Source organism: Ranitomeya imitator, chromosome 2 (assembly GCF_032444005.1).
Source record: "Ranitomeya imitator isolate aRanImi1 chromosome 2, aRanImi1.pri, whole genome shotgun sequence".
Lineage (NCBI taxonomy): Eukaryota > Metazoa > Chordata > Amphibia > Anura > Dendrobatidae > Ranitomeya > Ranitomeya imitator.
Window position 1 is genome coordinate 367,843,279 of NC_091283.1, and position 18,475 is coordinate 367,861,753.

Consider the following 18,475-nt stretch of genomic DNA (forward strand, 5'->3'; position numbering starts at 1 on the left):
AGACGCAATGTCTCTACTGGGATCGTTGACTGCGTGTATACCGGCGGTGAGATGGGCTCAGGCTCATACTCGAATGCTTCAGTACGAAGTTCTTCAAGCAGAGAAAGATCTTCAGGGTTCTCTAAGCAGAAAGTTCAATTTATCACCCGCCACTCTTCACGATCTAAAATGGTGGCTCAATCTACCACATTTAGCAAAGGGAGTTCTCTGGACCATCACTCCGGACAATGTAGTTACAACAGATGCCAGTCCGTTCGGTTGCGGAGCCCATATGGGAGACATTTTAACCCAAGGGCGATGGTCGATTCAAGAATCCCAGAATTCCTCAAATCTAAGAGAGCTTGCTGCGGTCAATCAAGCTCTTCTTTGCTTACTACCATCCCTGAGAAATTCGCATGTACAAATACAAACCGACAATATGACTGTGGTGTCCTACATCAATCATCAGGGGGGGGACAAGGTCACGATCCCTAATGACCACTGCAGCACAGATATTGTCCCTGGCCGAGAATCACTTACATTCCCTGTCGGCAGTTCATATAAAAGGGGAACTCAATATAGAGGCGGACTATCTCAGTCGCCATTCCCTTCGTCAGGGGGAATGGTCCCTAAACAAACAGATATTCGATCGGATAGTCAATCTTTGGGGGTTGCCGGTAATAGATCTATTTGCTACGAGGGAAAACAGGAAGGTCAGGAAGTTTGCATCTTTACACATAGCAGACCGACCGTTCATAGTGGATTCCCTTCGTGTCCATTGGGACTTCCAGCTGGCATATGCCTTTCCCCCAATGTGTCTGATTCCGATAGTTCTCAGGAAGATCAGGGAGGAAAGAGCCAGAGTGATCTTAATTGCCCCCTTCTGGCCCAGGAGGCATTGGTTCTCTCTCCTCAGAACAATGTCTGTGACCGATCCCTGGGTGTTGCCAGTGGTTCCGGAACTCCTTTCTCAAGGTCCATTTCGTCATCCAAATTTGGAGACTCTTCACTTAACGGCTTGGAACTTAAGAGGGAGCTTCTGAAGGAGAGGGGGTTCTCTAATGCTTTAATAGCTACCTTATTGAAAAGCAGGAAGGAGGTCACTACGAAAATTTATACAAAAATTTGGAAAAAATTCCTTATGTTTTATCAACAACCATTAGGAGATAAAGCTCCGATTTCGGCTATTTTGGAATTCCTTCAGAAAGGCTGGGAATTGGGTTTAGCAGTTAACACTCTAAGAGTTCATATTTCAGCCTTAGGGGCTCTGTATAACAGTGATATAGCTGGTAATAGATGGATTACTAGGTTTATTAAGGCATGTCAGAGTTCTAACCCAGTCCATATTGTGAGATTACCCCCTTGGGATCTAAATTTGGTGCTTGAGGCGTTGACTGAATCTCCTTTTGAGCCATTGGATTCTATTTCGATAAAAAATTTAACCCTAAAAACAGCTCTACTTTTAGCATTAACATCTGCCAGGAGGGTCAGTGATATACAGGCGTTGTCAGTAGATCCTCCCGATCTAATAATTCTCCAGGATAAGATTGTCTTAAAACCTGATCCTGCATACCTGCCAAAAGTAGCAACTAAATTTCATAGAAGTCAGGAGATTTATTTACCATCTTTTTATGAAAATCCAGGTTCAGAAGAGGAGAAAAAATATCATACTCTAGATGTAAAGAGGGCGATATTAGAGTATTTGAATAGGATACAAAGCTGGAGACAGAGTAGGGCTCTGTTTGTTTCTTTCCAGAATCGGAAAAAGGGTTCAGGTGTCACGAAGAACTCTATCGCTAGATGGATTAAAGAAGCGATATGTCTTGCTTACTCTACCAGGGGAGTAACACCACCAGAAGGCATCAGGGCGCACTCCACTCGGGCTATGGCATCATCGTGGGCGGAGAAGGCAGATGTCCCCATTGAAATGATATGTAAGGCGGCAACTTGGTCATCACCTTCCACCTTTTATAAACACTATCGCCTTGATCTATCTGCCAATTCCAGCTTACAGTTTGGCCGTTCAGTACTTAGTGCTGTGGTCCCTCCCAAATAGATAATCTTTGAAAGTCTCTCGTTGTGGGTGCTGTCGTGGCGATAGGAAAACCGGTTTTTACGTACCGGTAATAGGATTTTACAGAGTCCACGACAGCACCCATACATTCCCCCCCGTATTTGGTTACTTATTCTTGCACTCTGTTGGAAGGTGTGCCTTTAGAGATCACTCTATAGAGGTGGTGGTATTTAGTAGTGTTTAAGATAATATTGTCATGTACTGATTCATTGGCGGTATCCCTTGTACTCTGGAACACAAACTGGAGGGCGAGGGGGACCGCCCCTTTTTAACCTGTAGGTTCCTGTCCGGAAGGTGGGCGGATCCCCTCTCTCGTTGTGGGTGCTGTCGTGGACTCTGTAAAATCCTATTACCGGTACGTAAAAACCGGTTTTCCACCACCATACTTAATGGCATTACTATAGAATCCCACTGCTTTGGGATGATCTTGGTTGGATAGTGCAGGTGCTTTTTCTTATGCATGCCATTACAAGGGTATTTACATCTGGGGGAGTGGGGGGATGGGCGCTTTTCCAGCATTCCTGGGACATTCATCCTGTGCTCTAGTCATTAGATAATGTAATATTTTGATATATGTTTTTGTATTATTTATGGCAATTAAAGTTTGTTTTATAAATCATTGCTCTGAATTGCTCTCCTTTTGGCATGGTTTGTTTTGAGCTGATTTGGTGAGGTCGGGGTCTTTTGGCGTATTTACTGCCAGACCTCGTGCGCTCACAATATGTATCTGGGAGTTTTGTATTCAATATTCTCTGTGTTTTTCACAGCTTTCCCATTCTTAGGCATGGACCTCCGTGCGCGTGACTGCACCTGGCGAGCACAGATTAATGATGTCTGTCTTGACAATGCTGACGGGGTGGTTGAGGGGTCCTCCAAAGATTTGCAGGAGGTGGTACATCGTTTTAAGGAACTTTTACGTAAGAGGACTCGGACATGGTGGAACCATAAGTTCCTGGATATGTATATCCAGAAGGACCTTATCCCACGTGGGCTTCGTATCCAAGTGTTTCCGTCATTCCCTATCTTGGATGACAAGTTTAAAAATGATTGGGAGGAATTGACTAATACCTGCTCCAGGGGGTTCATGGTTCTGCTAAAACGGTTGAACCATGAATCTCTGGAAGTAATTGAGAAGGAGATTGATGAGTTACAGGTGTGCCTGCAGAAGGAATATGTCAAGTGACGCTCTAAAAAAACTAAATGAAGAAATTGATGCCGACTTGCAGAAGTGGGCCCATGACATTCAAACAACTAAAACAAAAAAATTTAACCGTGATATTCTGGACAAACAGCAGTCTAGAGCATATAGATGGCGGAACCCATGGGGTCGTTCTCGACCAAGGTCGAGGAACATGTCTTATTCCCGGTCGAGATCCACTTCAGCATTTTCTGGCAGATCCAACCATGAGGAAGATGCCAGGTCCAGCACTTTTCAGTCTGAACAGGTTTCAATGTCTGAGTCCGGCAATAAGAGGATGACTACCAGGCAACACACCAGGAATAAGGGAGCTGGGGGAGCTACGGCCTGGGGTGGTCGCCAGGGTGGACTCCAGGTATTAAACTTATCATCACATGCACTTACTGAGTCTAAGTTGGATGTTCTGAGTAGGGGTCTGACTTTCTCTCCAACGAATTCATTTGACTATTTTACAGCCCTAAAGGACCTGCATCTCTTTTCCCGCAAATTGATTTTGAGAAAACTGCATGGAAGGGATCCTACATCAGAGTCCATGAGTGCAGTTGAAGCACAAGCACTTCGTGATTTGGAGGACTTATTGGAGGAACAGGAGTGTCCTAATGTAAGTAGTTTTCCGTCTTCTATCCTGCACAGGTCCACAAGGTTCCCCCCCTTGTCCTTAAGCCCGGCAATCGAAGTATTCACTAGATTGGTTAGTGAGGATTTAAAAAAATTGTCTACTAGGCGTACTTATGATAATTTAACCGCTAAACAACGTCAGGCTATCGGGCAGCTTCAATCATTGCGGGATGTTGTATTCAAGCCTGCGGACAAGGGGGGGAACATTGTGGTCTGGCCAAGTGATAAATATGAGCGAGAGGCATTTCGCCAGCTCCGGAACTCTGACACCTACATTAGGTTGTCCTCCAATCCGATGGTGATATACCTGCGGGAGTTAGAGCAGGTTCTATTTGGAGCTTTTGAGGGGGGTATTATCCCCAAAAAGGTCTTCGATGGTTTGATGGTCAGATCCCCCAGAACTCCTACCTTTTATTTGTTGCCCAAAGTCCACAAGGATGCCCTCAACCCCCCGGGACGTCCGATTGTGTCTGGGATTGGGGGTTTATGTGACCGTGTGTGTCAATTTATTGATTTCTATCTGAAGCCCCTAGTCCAGACATTACCTTCTTATATTCGTGACACCACGGATGTCCTAGCGCGGGTTGACGGCATCCTTGTGGACAAAGCAACCCTTCTCGTCACTGCTGACGTTGAAAGGTTGTATACTTGTATAGAACACTCTTGTGGGTTGGAGGCGGTTCGCTTCTTCCTCGGGACTTCCGATCTGGGCGGCCCTTTACGTGGATTGGTACTTGAGCTGCTGGACTTTGTTCTCACACATAATTTTTTCGTCTTTAAAGACGTTTTTTATTTACAGAAGCGCGGCACAGCCATGGGCGCGGCCTGTGCGCCTTCGTATGCTAATCTCTTCCTTGGTTATTGGGAGAGATTCCTTTTTGGCGACGAGGGCCCACCGGCCGCCTCCCACGTGCTGTGCTGGTATTGCTTCATTGATGATATTCTTTTTTTGTGGGATGGGACTGTCCAGCAGCTCCAGGACTTTATGGGTGCTGTGAATAACAACACTCTTAATATTAAACTTCCGCATGTTTACAGTGAGGTCGCGGTCGACTTTCTGGACGTCCGTCTTGAGATCGACAACCATCGCCGTATCCAGGCGGATGTCTTCAGGAAGTCGACCTCTGTTAACGCACTGTTGCATGCCTCATCAGCACATGATCCGTCCACGGTTAGGGCCGTCCCGATCGGACAATTCCTGAGGATGCGGCGAATCTGTTCCTCTGAGTCAAAATTTGAGGCACAGGCCTCTGATCTCAGGGACCGATTTTTGGCTCGGGGGTATAGCCGGCGATCCATAAAACATGGTTATGATCGCGCCAGAAAGACCCCACGTGAGACTCTACTGCATCCACGTGACCGGCAGATTGGCAGGGATGGGGCTGGCACCATTCGCTTTATTTCTACGTACAATCATGAGTGGAATGGGATGCGCTCCATCCTTGCCAAGCACTGGTCAGTTCTTGGGGCTGAGCCCTCTCTGGCGGCCTCCCTTGGCCCATACCCTCAGATGACCTCTAGGAGATGCAAAAATTTGAATGACCTGCTGGTGCGTAGCCACTATGTCCCCAGTCCGAGTAACCCATTTGGTTCGAGGGGCCCCACTTTGGGGTGTTTTCCCTGCGGGCACTGTCTTGCCTGCACCAATGTCCTGCGATGCTCCAGTTTCACTTCTACTGATGGAACGAGAGAATTTGACATCAGGGAACGGATCTCATGCGGCACAACCAATATAATCTACTATGCGACATGCCCGTGTCCCATGATTTACATAGGTCTTACCACACGGGAGCTGAGAGTCCGTGTCCGTGAGCATGTCCGGGACATTGGTGCTGCCAAGACAGTGACCAACACGTCAGACCTGAAACCCATTCCACGACATTTTTTGCGGCACCATAAGTGCAATGCAAATCTATTAAAGGTGAGGGGTATTGATGCCTTGCACTTGGGTATTCGGGGTGGGGACAATAAAAACTTCTAGCACAAAAGGAAACTAGGTGGATAGTTAGACTTGGTACTATGTCACCAGCGGGTCTGAATGAGGCTCTGAGCTTTGCTCCCTACTTATGAGTACTTAACGGCCACACTAAGTAGAATGTGCCTGCCCTCGTCAGAATGCTAAGCAGCTTTAGGCTAGGCAGGGACCAGCATGGGAGACTGGCTGGGAATCCCTGGTACCGTTTGTACTCCTTATTATTTATTCCTTATTTGTGTGTGCCAAGGTGTCATCCTCTGCCTCCTTTTGTATTTAAATATATGACCCTTCCAGCCCTAGGCGTCCTTAACCCCTGTATGGTTCGGGATCTTTAGGTTTTAGCATTTGTTTTTATGTTTGTGTTTGTGATTTTAACCTCTGGTTTATTTACATTATTAGTGATAATAATTGATCCGTGGCCTTAAGGTATGCCTTTTGAATATGTCCTTGGCTCCGTTCAAGTAACCAGCGTGGATACCATCCAAATCGGGGCAAAGTGGACTCATCAAGACATCTGCTTCAGAGAGAATGGGACAAATATTCTTACTATGAAGACTGTTAAACTGAAGCGATGCACTTTTTCCACTATAATGTGATGCTGATATATAGAAAACGGTTTAGTTCCACTTTGTATATTTGTTCATTTACCGGTTTTTATTGTGAGCTGTATTTTTGATGGGTCCCCAATTGTCCTGTATTGGTAGTAGCTATGAGTAGTGGATGTGGAGGGAGTAGCTTTTATACCTATATTGTGCACTTTTAGTATTTTCCCTCACCAGTGGCCGTGCGCATTGCGCTGTGATTCGTCCTGTCCCTGTGTGGACCGGCGTCTTAGGGCTCGGTGTGTGCGCTCCGGACATTTTTTCTTTGCCCTGGGCGTGCGCACCTAGTCTGACGCTGATTTCCACTGCTGGGACTTGCCGGACACAGTGCACATGTGCCGATGGCGCCACTGTGATTGGCTGCTGTGTACCATGTGACCGGGGCCAAGGGCTATTTTAAGGTCCTGTTAGGCAGTACATGGTTATCCCCCTGAGGAAGTGGCACTGGTGGCCACGAAACGTGCGTTGGGGACCATCGCCCGACCGCCCCCCCCCCTACCTCTGTGTAGTGGTAAGTGCTAGCACCCTTTTTCCACCACCATACTTAATGGCATTACTATAGAATCCCACTGCTTTGGGATGATCTTGGTTGGATAGTGCAGGTGCTTTTTCTTATGCATGCCATTACAAGGGTATTTACATCTGGGGGAGTGGGGGGATGGGCGCTTTTCCAGCATTCCTGGGACATTCATCCTGTGCTCTAATCATTAGATAATGTAATTTTTTGATATATGTTTTTGTATTATTTATGGCAATTAAAGTTTGTTTTATAAATCATTGCTCTGAATTGCTCTCCTTTTGGCATGGTTTGTTTTGAGCTGATTTGGTGAGGTCGGGGTCTTTTGGCGTATTTACTGCCAGACCTCGTGCGCTCACAATATGTATCTGGGAGTTTTGTATTAAATATCTCTAATGGCAGCAGCAGACATAACTGGAATGGACCCTCTTGCTATATGCACTGCAGTTTGCCACACACATTGCATGCCTGCCTAGCACTGATCTCTGCAGCTTTATAAAGGCACCTTCACACTGAGCAACTTTTGAACGAGAACAATAGCGATCCTTGACGTTGCAGCGTCCTGGATAGCGATCTCGTTGTGTTTGACATGCAGCAGCGATCAGGATCCCGCTGTGACATCGCTGGTCGGAGCTAGAAGGCCAGAACTTTATTTCGTCGCTGGATCACCAGCTGTCATCGCTGGATCGGCGTGTGTGACGCCGATCCAGCGATGTGTTCACTTGTAACCAGTGTAAACATCGGGTTACTAAGCGCAGGGCCGCGACGCAGTGACGTCACCGCTGTGCTGTGCTTTACAGCGGGCGCTCACAGTCAGTGCGGGAAGCTGACGGCGAGGGACGTGACAGACACCGGAATGTGAGTATGTACTGTTTTGTTTTTTACATTTACAATGGTAACCAGGGTAAATATCGGGTTACTAAGCGTGGCCCTGCGCTTAGTAACCCGATGGTTACCCGGGGACTTCGGCATCGTTGGTCGCTGGAGAGCTGTCTGTGTGACAGCTCTCCAGCGACCACACAATGACTTACCAACGATCACGGCCAGGTCGTATCGCTGGTCGTGATCGTTGGTAAATCATTTAGTGTAACGGTACCTTTAGTCCTCAAAAGGACTGTTAGTTGAGATATACTATATAGTATACTCACACTAAGTAAGAACCAGGCAAATCTCTCCCTTGCTCAGCAGCAACTCTCCCTACACTGCCTGATTCCGTAGTAGACTGTGACGAGTATATATATGATATATATGATATAGACCTGATGATGCTGTTTGGCCAGCCAATCACTGTGATGCTACAACCAACATGGCTGCGGCATTAAAGTGTGTGGCAGACAATCCCTGCATGTTCATTGGCTCTATAAAGAGTGCCAAACATGCAGGCGGGGACCCGAGCTCCCACCGAGCAATCCCGGAAATACTCGGAGAGCTCCGAGCATCTTGAGCTGTGAGATGCTTGGGCAAGTAACGAGTAGTGGCGAGCATGCTTGCTCATCACTATTAACAATGTGATCTGCTAATCTCTATATATAAAAATGAATTTCTGTCATCCTGTCTTAATTTCTGGCCAAACGACTTGAGCAATCTAGACCAAATTTGGCCATGGGTAAATCAGGCGATTGTGAATGTGATACACTGGGATCCAGCTCTGTACAACTGATATGTCAGCTTCATATCAGTAGCAAATAAAGTTAACTGCACACAAACAACAAACTGTTCAATCAAATAGACCTCTGCAAAGCCCGGTAATCCTAAGAGTCACCTATAAAGTTCTCTAGACCATAAGTAGTGATTTATCTGTAGCCCTCGATCTCACTACTATGTTCCCTTCTTATCTCCAGTAATTGTAGTATTACACGGGATCTTTATGATGTTACATTGTCATCTTTTCCCCATTCAGGTCCCTGCAATATCTGATCCTCTCAGTGGAAATCTTCTATATAAGAGAATTTTCCCTATTCACCCTTCAAGGATGGATCGGGACAAGGACAAGATGAAGGAGAGGATATTATACCTCACCCTAGAGATCCTCTTCCGGCTTACTGGAGAGGTGAGAGATTCTTATGATGTCACATTAAAATCATTCTTATCTATGGGAATAACAGATGGACAGAACTGGAGAGGTGAGGACTCTGGAAATGTCTGTAGTGAGATTTATTAATGTGTCTCTCCATAACCAGGATTACATAGTAGTGAAGAAGACCTCTAGTGAGCGCTGTCAGGCCACTGGGTCTGAGGGATGGGGAAGACCCCTGAGCCCAATCACAGGGCCTTCACCTCATCCCCTGATGCATGAGGACATCAATGACCAGAAGATCCTAGAACTTGCCTACAAGATTATTGAGCTGCTGACTGGAGAGGTGACACTGCTGGGAATGCTGGGACATTATACAGTAACACTATGAAGGGAGATGACGGTATCATTGTATGTGTCAGGTTTCTATAAGGTGTCAAGATATCACCATCTATTTCTCCATGGAGGAGTGGGAGTATTTAGAAGGACACAAAGATCTGTACAAGGACATCATGATGGAGGTTCCCCAGCCTCTCGTATCACCAGGTAATAGACAGGACTAAATACACGGCCTATAATTATCTGTTAAGAATTAATTCAGTCCCTGTATGTGTTTCCTCTAGTTCTATCCAGTAAGAGGACAACACCAGAGAGATGTCCCCGTCCTCTTCTTCCACAGAACTGTAAACAAGAAAATCCCAATTTTCTTCAGGATCATCAGGTAGATGGAGAGAAGGTGTCATGAGATCTCCCCTATGATGTGTAGACGGCTGTGAAGGTCTTGTGCTCAGTCTTGTTTTATCCACCAGTATTATATGTTTTATACTTGTGTAATGAGAGCGGTGGAGATGGCAGGATTAGAGCTGATCATAGATGTGACTTCTCCAACTGTCTGTGACTTTTACAATATTTGTTCCAGGGTGAAGATCTGACCCGTATTAATACAAAAGAGACATATGTGAGGGGTGATGAGTGGTGTAAAGAGGAGATTCATACAGATAACTACCCAGGTGAGCAGTAACCACTGCAGAGAGGTCACAGCTTCTTCTCAGTCACCAGCTGATAGAAATTAAGTGATGATTATTTACACCTGATTGGGTATTCAACTAAACATTGTATATGAATGAAAGTGCGACAGTGTGTGTAGAAATAAAATGTTGTGTCCCGAGAGGATTTCAAAGGTCCAAGTAGCTTTGGACACTCTCCATAGACTATAAACATCTGGGCTGTCATGTTCCTATTCTGCAGTGACGTTGTAAAGCATCGCTGCATAGGAGCACAAATACATGTGATGGTGTAACTGCCGGTGCTAGAGACAGCCTGAGTCACCATAGAGAAAGCAGAGATGATTTATTACAATCTGTGCCCTCTCAATTGCTGTATACACAGTGCTAAAAAAGTGCTGGGTACCCAGAAATTGGAAGCACCGTAATCACATCCTATTCTATAGAGAGAGATTATGTGGTTGATGTGTATCGGTAATGAGCAGGAGCTGTTACGTCATAAGAGAATTAGCTCTACTGCAGAGCTAAGAGACTTCATTTCCCTTATAACTGGTGGTAATATTTTTCCCCAGTTAGGCTACGTTCACATTTGCGTTGTGCGATGTTGCGTCGGAGACTTTTATTGCCGAATTTTGGACGCAAAAAAAAATGCAACTTGCTGCGTCCTCTGCGCCCCACGCTTGCGGCAAAAAAAAAAGCATGCGTCGCAAAACGCAGCACAACGCATGTCCATGCGCCCCCCATGTTAAATATAGGGGCGCATGACGCATGCGTCGCCGCGGTTGCGCCCGACGCAACGCAAATGTGAACGTAGCCTAACAGGGGAAAAAGGGTGAAAATAAAAATATTTCAATCTTTACATGCACAGTGTGTAACATAAATGAAAAATAAATTAATAAAAGTAATTGTAAATCCAAATTACTGTTATTAGCCCTATAAATGTTAAAGGGAAGCGATCATCAGAAAATGACATTGTTGAAATCAAGTTTTTGTGTTTTAGCCATTTCACGACCTTAGAGTTTTCTATTTTCGTTTTTTTGCTCCCCTTCTTCCAGCAGCCATAACTTTTTATTTTTCCATCAATATAGCCATATGAGGGCTTGTTTTTTGTTGGCCAACTTGTACTTTTGGATGAAACCTAATACATAACGTATTTAAAAATGGGGAACAGATACCAAACATGTATAGGTTCTTTATTTTAGTGGTGAAAAAAAATCCAAGGCTTGTAAAAAAAAAAACAAAAACAATAAACACAAAAGCATAAATAATAGCTCCATTTTCCGAGACACCCGTAGCTTCTCCATTTTTCGGGATCTTGGGCTAAGGCTAGGTTCCCATTGCGTTAATGTGTGCACGCTAACGGACTGCGTTGCACTGCGAAAATGTAGCAATTCACGCCGTGCAACGGGTCCGTTAGCGCACCCATTGACAGCAATGTTATTTTTTGCTGAAGGGCATCCCTAACGCATGCCACTTTCGGCACGCGCTAGCGATGTGCCGTTCTTTTGTGATGGACCTCGGACGCTGCTTTGTCCGAGGCCCGTTCCTCGCTAGCGCAGATCGGGGATCTGCGCTAGCGGGAAGGGAGAACGCCGACCCTATAGAAGCATTGCGTTAGCGCAATCCACTAGCGCTATGCGCTTAACGGATTGCCCTAACGCAATGGGAACCTAGCCTTAATGAGGGCTTATTTTTTGGGTGCTGACCTGTCATTTTTATTGATACCGTTATGGATACGATGTTTTGCTTGACTGTTATTGCATTTTATTTTATTGTTGCGGTGACCAAAAAACTTAATTTTGAGGTTTTGATTTTTTCTCATTACGACGTTTACCGAACAGATTTATTAGTTATAGATCTGGCATTTCTGAACACAGGGATACCAAATTTGTGCATTTTTATTAATGTTTTATTTTGAATAGAGCTAAACAGGGGGGATTTGAACTTTTATTTTTATTTTGTTAATATATTTTTAAAACTTTTTTTTTTTTCTTGCTTTAATAGTCTCCATAGGACACTTGAATCTGCGATTGTCTGATCGCTTGTGCTGCACTAAGTAGGGCTTCAGCTCTGCAAAGTGAAGCAGAAATGATCACCTGCTATGACAAGCACAGGGGTCTGCCAACCCATCAGTGGCCCAGTCACAGAAATAATGGCTTGGCCAGACTTAAGAAGCTTCGGCAGGTAACATAGTAACATAGTAACATAGTTAGTAAGGCCGAAAAAAGACATTTGTCCATCCAGTTCAGCCTATATTCCATCATAATAAATCCCCAGATCTACGTCCTTCTACAGAACCTAATAATTGTATGATACAATATTGTTCTGCTCCAGGAAGACATCCAGGCCTCTCTTGAACCCCTCGACTGAGTTCGCCATCACCACCTCCTCAGGCAAGCAATTCCAGATTCTCACTGCCCTAACAGTAAAGAATCCTCTTCTATGTTGGTGGAAAAACCTTCTCTCCTCCAGACGCAAAGAATGCCCCCTTGTGCCCGTCACCTTCCTTGGTATAAACAGATCCTCAGCGAGATATTTGTATTGTCCCCTTATATACTTATACATGGTTATTAGATCGCCCCTCAGTCGTCTTTTTTCTAGACTAAATAATCCTAATTTCGCTAATCTATCTGGGTATTGTAGTTCTCCCATCCCCTTTATTAATTTTGTTGCCCTCCTTTGTACTCTCTCTAGTTCCATTATATCCTTCCTGAGCACCGGTGCCCAAAACTGGACACAGTACTCCATGTGCGGTCTAACTAGGGATTTGTACAGAGGCAGTATAATGCTCTCATCATGTGTATCCAGACCTCTTTTAATGCACCCCATGATCCTGTTTGCCTTGGCAAGGTGGTAGATGCAAGCAAGCACCGATTCCTTGTTAATGAGAAATGAGTGTTCTTCTTTTGGTTCTGAGTTAATGATGGAACGTTTTGTTGATCAGTTCGTTATACAGTGGATATAGAAAGTCTAGACATCCCTGTTAAAATGCCAGGTTTTTGTCATTTAAAAAACAGAATACCAAGAAGAAACCTTTCTGGACTGTTTCCACCTTTAATGTCATACATACTCTGTACTACTAAATTGAAAAGCAAAATTCACTGATACAGTAACCGTTTCAATTTCAACTTTGCTGCCAGGATTCCCTTTTATATTGATATCACATCTTATCATGGTATATATAAGTACATACCCATACACATATTTACTCAATCTCCATGTCTAGTGGCTCCTCATCACATTCACCCATCCAATCTAGAAATTTCCCACCATTTATATCTTTATCCTCGAGTAGAGATTGTGAGATATGAAGAATTCCATAAGTCCCAAATCCTAGAAAATTTTAACGGACATCCTCTATTTTGATGGACTGTTTTTACATATGGGATTATTTGAATTAACTAGCGTAATACATGATCGTAACTTAGGTTGTGAGTTAGCCATCCACCGCATTGCCTCACCGCTACAGGTGGACTCATCAGGGGAATTAAAGTAAACATTTCCTCTGTGAAGTAGGAAGCACTCTGCCAACAGAGGTGGATATCCCCTAACCTGGGTTCATTCTCAGCACCCCGAGTCCTGTATCTCAGTTTTCTGGATTCTATATTCTATATTTTATATGATACATATTGAAACTTGTTTTATTCCAATAATATCCATCCTTGCTTCTACTACTATTGATTGGTAGGGTTCTATTGGCTGTGTTATATGAATTGTTCATAATACCCTCCACCTTGAGTAAAACATGAGTTCTAGCTGCTGAAAAACAGCTCCAAAGGATATTGCTATCTTCACCATGCTCCATTGTGGGTATGGTGTTCTTTTGGTTATGTGAAATGTCAGCTTTATGCCGTTAAACATGCCTTGTGGAATTATGGCCAAAAAGATCAACTTTGATCTCATCTTACCATAACACATTTTTCCACGTGCTTTCAGCAAATTTGATGTAGGCTTTGGCAAAACATATATGAAGAATACAGGAGCCACATGCAGTGAACAACCAGTACTTGCCAAAAATTCCTGCAGCTCCTTTAATTTTGCTGTAGGCACCGTGGCAGACTCCCGTCCAATTTTCTTTTGTCTTTTCATCTGGACAACCAGCTATAGTTAATTTCACTGTTTATGCCAAATTTAAGCCACTTCTTGATGACTATATTTACAGGTTTGATGGTATACGGGTGCTTCTCACTAAATAAGAGTATTATCAAAAAGTTAATTTATTTCAGTTCTTCAATACAAAAAAGTGAAACTCATATTATATAGAGTCATTGCAAACAGAGTGATCTATTTCAAGTGTTTATTTATGTTAATGTTGATGATTATGGCTTACAGCCAATGAAAACCCAAAAGTCATTATCTCCATAAATTAGAATACTTTATAACCTCAGCTTGAAAAATGATTTTAAAATCCAAAGTGTTGGCCTACTGAAATGTATGTTCACTAAATGCACTCATTACTTGGTTGGGGCTCGTTTGCAACAACTTCTGCATCAATGCGGCAAGGTATGGAGGCGATCAGCCTGTGGCACTGCTGAGGTGTTATGGAAGCCCAGGTTGCTTTGATAACAGCCTTCAGCTTGTCTACATTGTTGGGTGTGGTGTCTCTCATCGTCCTCTTGACAATACCCCATAGATTCTCTATGGAGTTAGGTCAGGCGACTTTGCTAGCCAATCAAACACAGTGATACTGTTGTTTTTAAACCTGGTATTGGTACTTTTGGCAGTGTGGGCAAGTACTAAGTCGTGCTTAGTACTTGCAATTTGAAATTTACAACTCCAAAAAGTTTGTCGGCAGGGGGAAGCACGAAGTGCTCTAAAATTTCCTGGTAGACGGCTGTGCTGACCTTGGTCTTGATAAAACACAGTGGAACTACACCACCAGATGATATGGTTCTCCAAACCATCACCGATTGTGGAAACTTCACACTAGACCTCAAGCAGCTTGGATTGTGTGCCTCTCCACTCTTCCTCCAGACTCTGGGACACTGATTTCCAAATGAAATGCAAAATTTACTTTAATCTGAAAACAACACCTTGGACCACAGAGCAAGAGTCCAGTTCTTTTTCTCCTTGGCCCAGGTAAGACCCTTCTGGCGTTGTCTATTGGTCATGAGTGGCTTGACACAAGGAATGCGACACTTGTAGCCCATGTCCTGGATACGTCTGTGTGTGGTGGCTCTTGAAGCTATGACTCCAGCAGCAGTCCACTCCTTGTGAATCTCCCCCAAATTTTTGAATGGTCTTTTCTTAACAAACCTTTCAGGGCTGCGGTTATCCCAATTGCTTGTTTACCTTTTTCTACCACACTTTTTCCTTCCACTCAACTTTCCATTAATATGCTTGAATACAGCATTCTGTGAACAGCCAGCTTCTTTAGCAATGACCTTGTGGAGTGTGTCAATGGCTGCCTTCTGGACATCTGTCCAGTCAGTAGTCTTCCCCATGATTATGGAGCCTACTGAAGCCTTTGCAGGTGTTTTTTGTTAATTATTCTAATTTACTGAGATAATGAATTTTGGGTTTTCGTTGGCTATAAGGCTACTTTCACACTTCCGTCGGTACGGGGCCGTCGCAAACCGTCGGCCCGATGGACGTTGTGAAAATAACTGCATGACGTGGGCAGCAGATGCAGTTTTTCAACGCATCCGCTGCCCATTCTGCAGTCCGGGGAGGAGCGGGCGGAGTTTCGGCCGCGCATGCGCGTTCGAAAATGGCAGAGGCGACGCACAAAAAAGTTACATGGAACTTTTTTTTGCGCCGACAGTCCGCCAAAACACGACACATCCGTCGCACGATCGATGCGACGTGTGGCCATACGTCGCAATGCGTCACTAATGCAAGTCTATGGAGAAAAAACGCATCCTGCGGTCAACTTTGCAGGATGTTTTTTCTCCAAAACGACGCATTGCGACGTAGCCCAAACAACAGAAGTGTGAAAGTAGCCTAAGCTATAATCATCAGCATTAACAGAAATAAACACTTTAAATAGATCACTCTGTTTGTAATGACTCTATATAATGAGTTTCACTTTTTGTATTGAAGAACTGAAATTAATTAACTTTTTGATGATATTCTAATTTTGTGAGAAGCAGCTGTATCTCATGCCTTAGAAACTTTTTGTACCCTTTTCCGAGATCCATTTGCTGTGTTGTCAGCTTTTTATGGACCATGGCTTTTGCTGTGAAACTGTCAATAAAATCCTACTAGAACAGCAAAACATTCTACTGTGTTAATCAGAATCACTGTAAATGATGGCAGCTGTGCCCTGGATACTATGTAACATGAGTTTAAATGTGGTTGGCTAACACAAACCATATCCTCAGTTATAAGAGGGTGCTCACACTTACGCAACCACATTATTTTAGTTTTGTTATCTTTATTTCATCCATAAAAATAATTTGTTTCTCAATTGAATTGTACAGATTGCGGGCGATATTAAATGTTCAAAATGTTCTGCAAATATTTATTTTTACATGACAAAAACGTTATAACATTATAACAGGAGTTTATAGACTTTATATCCATTGTATTTACTCTTAAGAGGAATTAGACGTTTGTAAAATTTGTGGTCAGAGAGAATACAGTTGACCTCCGACAAGTTGATACTTTTGTTTTGAATCCCAATTCCTCCTCCTTTATGGCTCTTATATTTATAACTGGGTTCTCGGATAGAAATAAGATTGTAGATCGTTCCATACTAGTTAGATTGAAGTGATATTTGATGAGTTTTTGTAGCTCATGCATGTCATACATAACTAGAGACCCTTTCCACTGCTGGCCTCCTAGTTTGCATAATGAATATCTGTACATACTGAAGAAGAAAAGCTTCTGCAGGTAGGTGTCGGCTGTGGCACCTGCTCTGCAACATAATCGCATGTTTACTGTCCTAATAATAACTGTGCGTGATTTTATTCAGATTGTACAAACAAAATCAATTTGAAAATAGCGCTTGCGCAGTAGCCGCTATCAGTGTATATAGAGGTAACCCGATAGCTGCTACTGTGCAGGCATGGTGGATGCCATTTAAAATATAATAATAATTTTATTTATATAGCGCCAACATATTCCGCAGGGCTTTACAAATTATAGAGGGGATTTGTACATACAATAGACATTACAGCATAACAAAAATCACAGTTCATAATAGATACCAAGAGGAGTGAGGGCCCTGCTCGCAAGCTTACAAACTATGAGGAAAAGGGGAGACATGAGAGGTGGATGGTAACAATTGATTTGTTGTTCGGACCAGCCATAGTGTAAGGATCCGATGCTCATGTAAAGCTGCATGAACCAGTTAACAGCCTAAGTATGTAGCAGTACAGACACAGAGGGCTAATAACTGCATAAAGTGTGTGAGAACATGATGCGAGGAACCTGATTTTGGTTTAACTTATATGAATGGGCCACACAGGATTAATTAGTTTAATGCTTTGAGGCGGTAGGCCAGTCTGAACAAATGCGGTTTTAGGGCACGCTTAAAACTGGGGGGATGGGGGATTAATCGTATTAACCTGGGTAGTGCATTCCGAAGAATTGGCGAAGCACGTGAAAAGTCTTGGAGACGGGAGTGGGAGGTTCTGATTATTGAGGATGCTAACCTCAGGTCATTAGCAGAACGAGCACAGGTAGGGTGGTAGGCTGAGACCAGGGAGGAGATTTAGTGTGGTGCTGAGCCATGAAGCGCTTTGTGAATGGTTTTTTTAGTTGATGTTTGATGGCATGCTTAAATGAGGAGGGAAAGATACCGGAAGAGAGAGAGAGGTTGAATATTTTTGTTAATTGAGAGGTGACAGCTGGGGAAAGGGACTGTAGGAGATGTAACAGAATGGGGTCACTGGTGCAAGTGGTCGGACGAGAAGTTTCAAGGAGCTTGATTACTTCTTCTGTAACTGGTTCCAAGTTAGAGAGTGAACTAGATGCTATGGGAGAGGGAGGACAGTGCATGGTATGAAGGGATTGGGAGATAATTTCCTGTCGGATGTGGTCAATTTTTTCTTTAAAGTAATTGGCCAGATCGTCAGCGCGGAGATCTGTGGTTGGGGACTGCACTCTTGGGTTGAGTAGAGACTGGAAAGTGTCAGAGACGTTTATGGTTATTGGACAGGGAGGTGATGAGGGTGTTTATTTGGACAGGGGAAGGGCAGAGTTGTATGTTTTAAGCATGAACTTATAATGGATGAAATCTTCGGGTAGATTAGATTTTCTCCACAGACGTTCGGCGCACCTGGAGCACCGCTGCAGGAAGCGTGTTTGCAGCGTTTGCCACGGTTGTCGCCGTCTGTGCCGAGTTCTTCTATGTATAGGAGGTGCAATTTCATCCAGGGCACTTTGCAGGGTTTCATTGTAATGCTTCAGTGCAGAATCAGGACATGAGATGGAGGAGATAGGGGCCAATGAGGACTGCAAGTTCTTCACAGGTTTCTGGGTGTTAATGGCCTGTATGTTTCTATAAGTGTGGAAAGTGGGGGTGACCTGGGCAGGATGGCAGTTCTTG

The 18,475-nt window shown here is 44.0% G+C and overlaps 1 protein-coding gene across 2 annotated transcripts in view; it reads left to right on the forward strand.

Annotated features, from left to right (window-relative positions):
• Nucleotides 1–18,475, forward strand: part of LOC138663919 (zinc finger protein 773-like) — a 41,914-nt gene that overhangs the window by 21,007 nt on the left and 2,432 nt on the right. The window contains exons 2-6 of one of the 2 annotated variants that reach the window (XM_069750293.1): nt 8,864–9,013; nt 9,144–9,323; nt 9,400–9,523; nt 9,601–9,698; nt 9,897–9,987. In XM_069750293.1, the coding sequence (XP_069606394.1) occupies nt 8,864–9,013; nt 9,144–9,323; nt 9,400–9,523; nt 9,601–9,698; nt 9,897–9,987 (643 nt within the window). Of the gene's footprint in view, nt 1–8,719; nt 9,014–9,143; nt 9,324–9,399; nt 9,524–9,600; nt 9,699–9,896; nt 9,988–18,475 lie in introns of those variants that run through there. The other variant, XM_069750292.1, reaches the window with a different exon arrangement.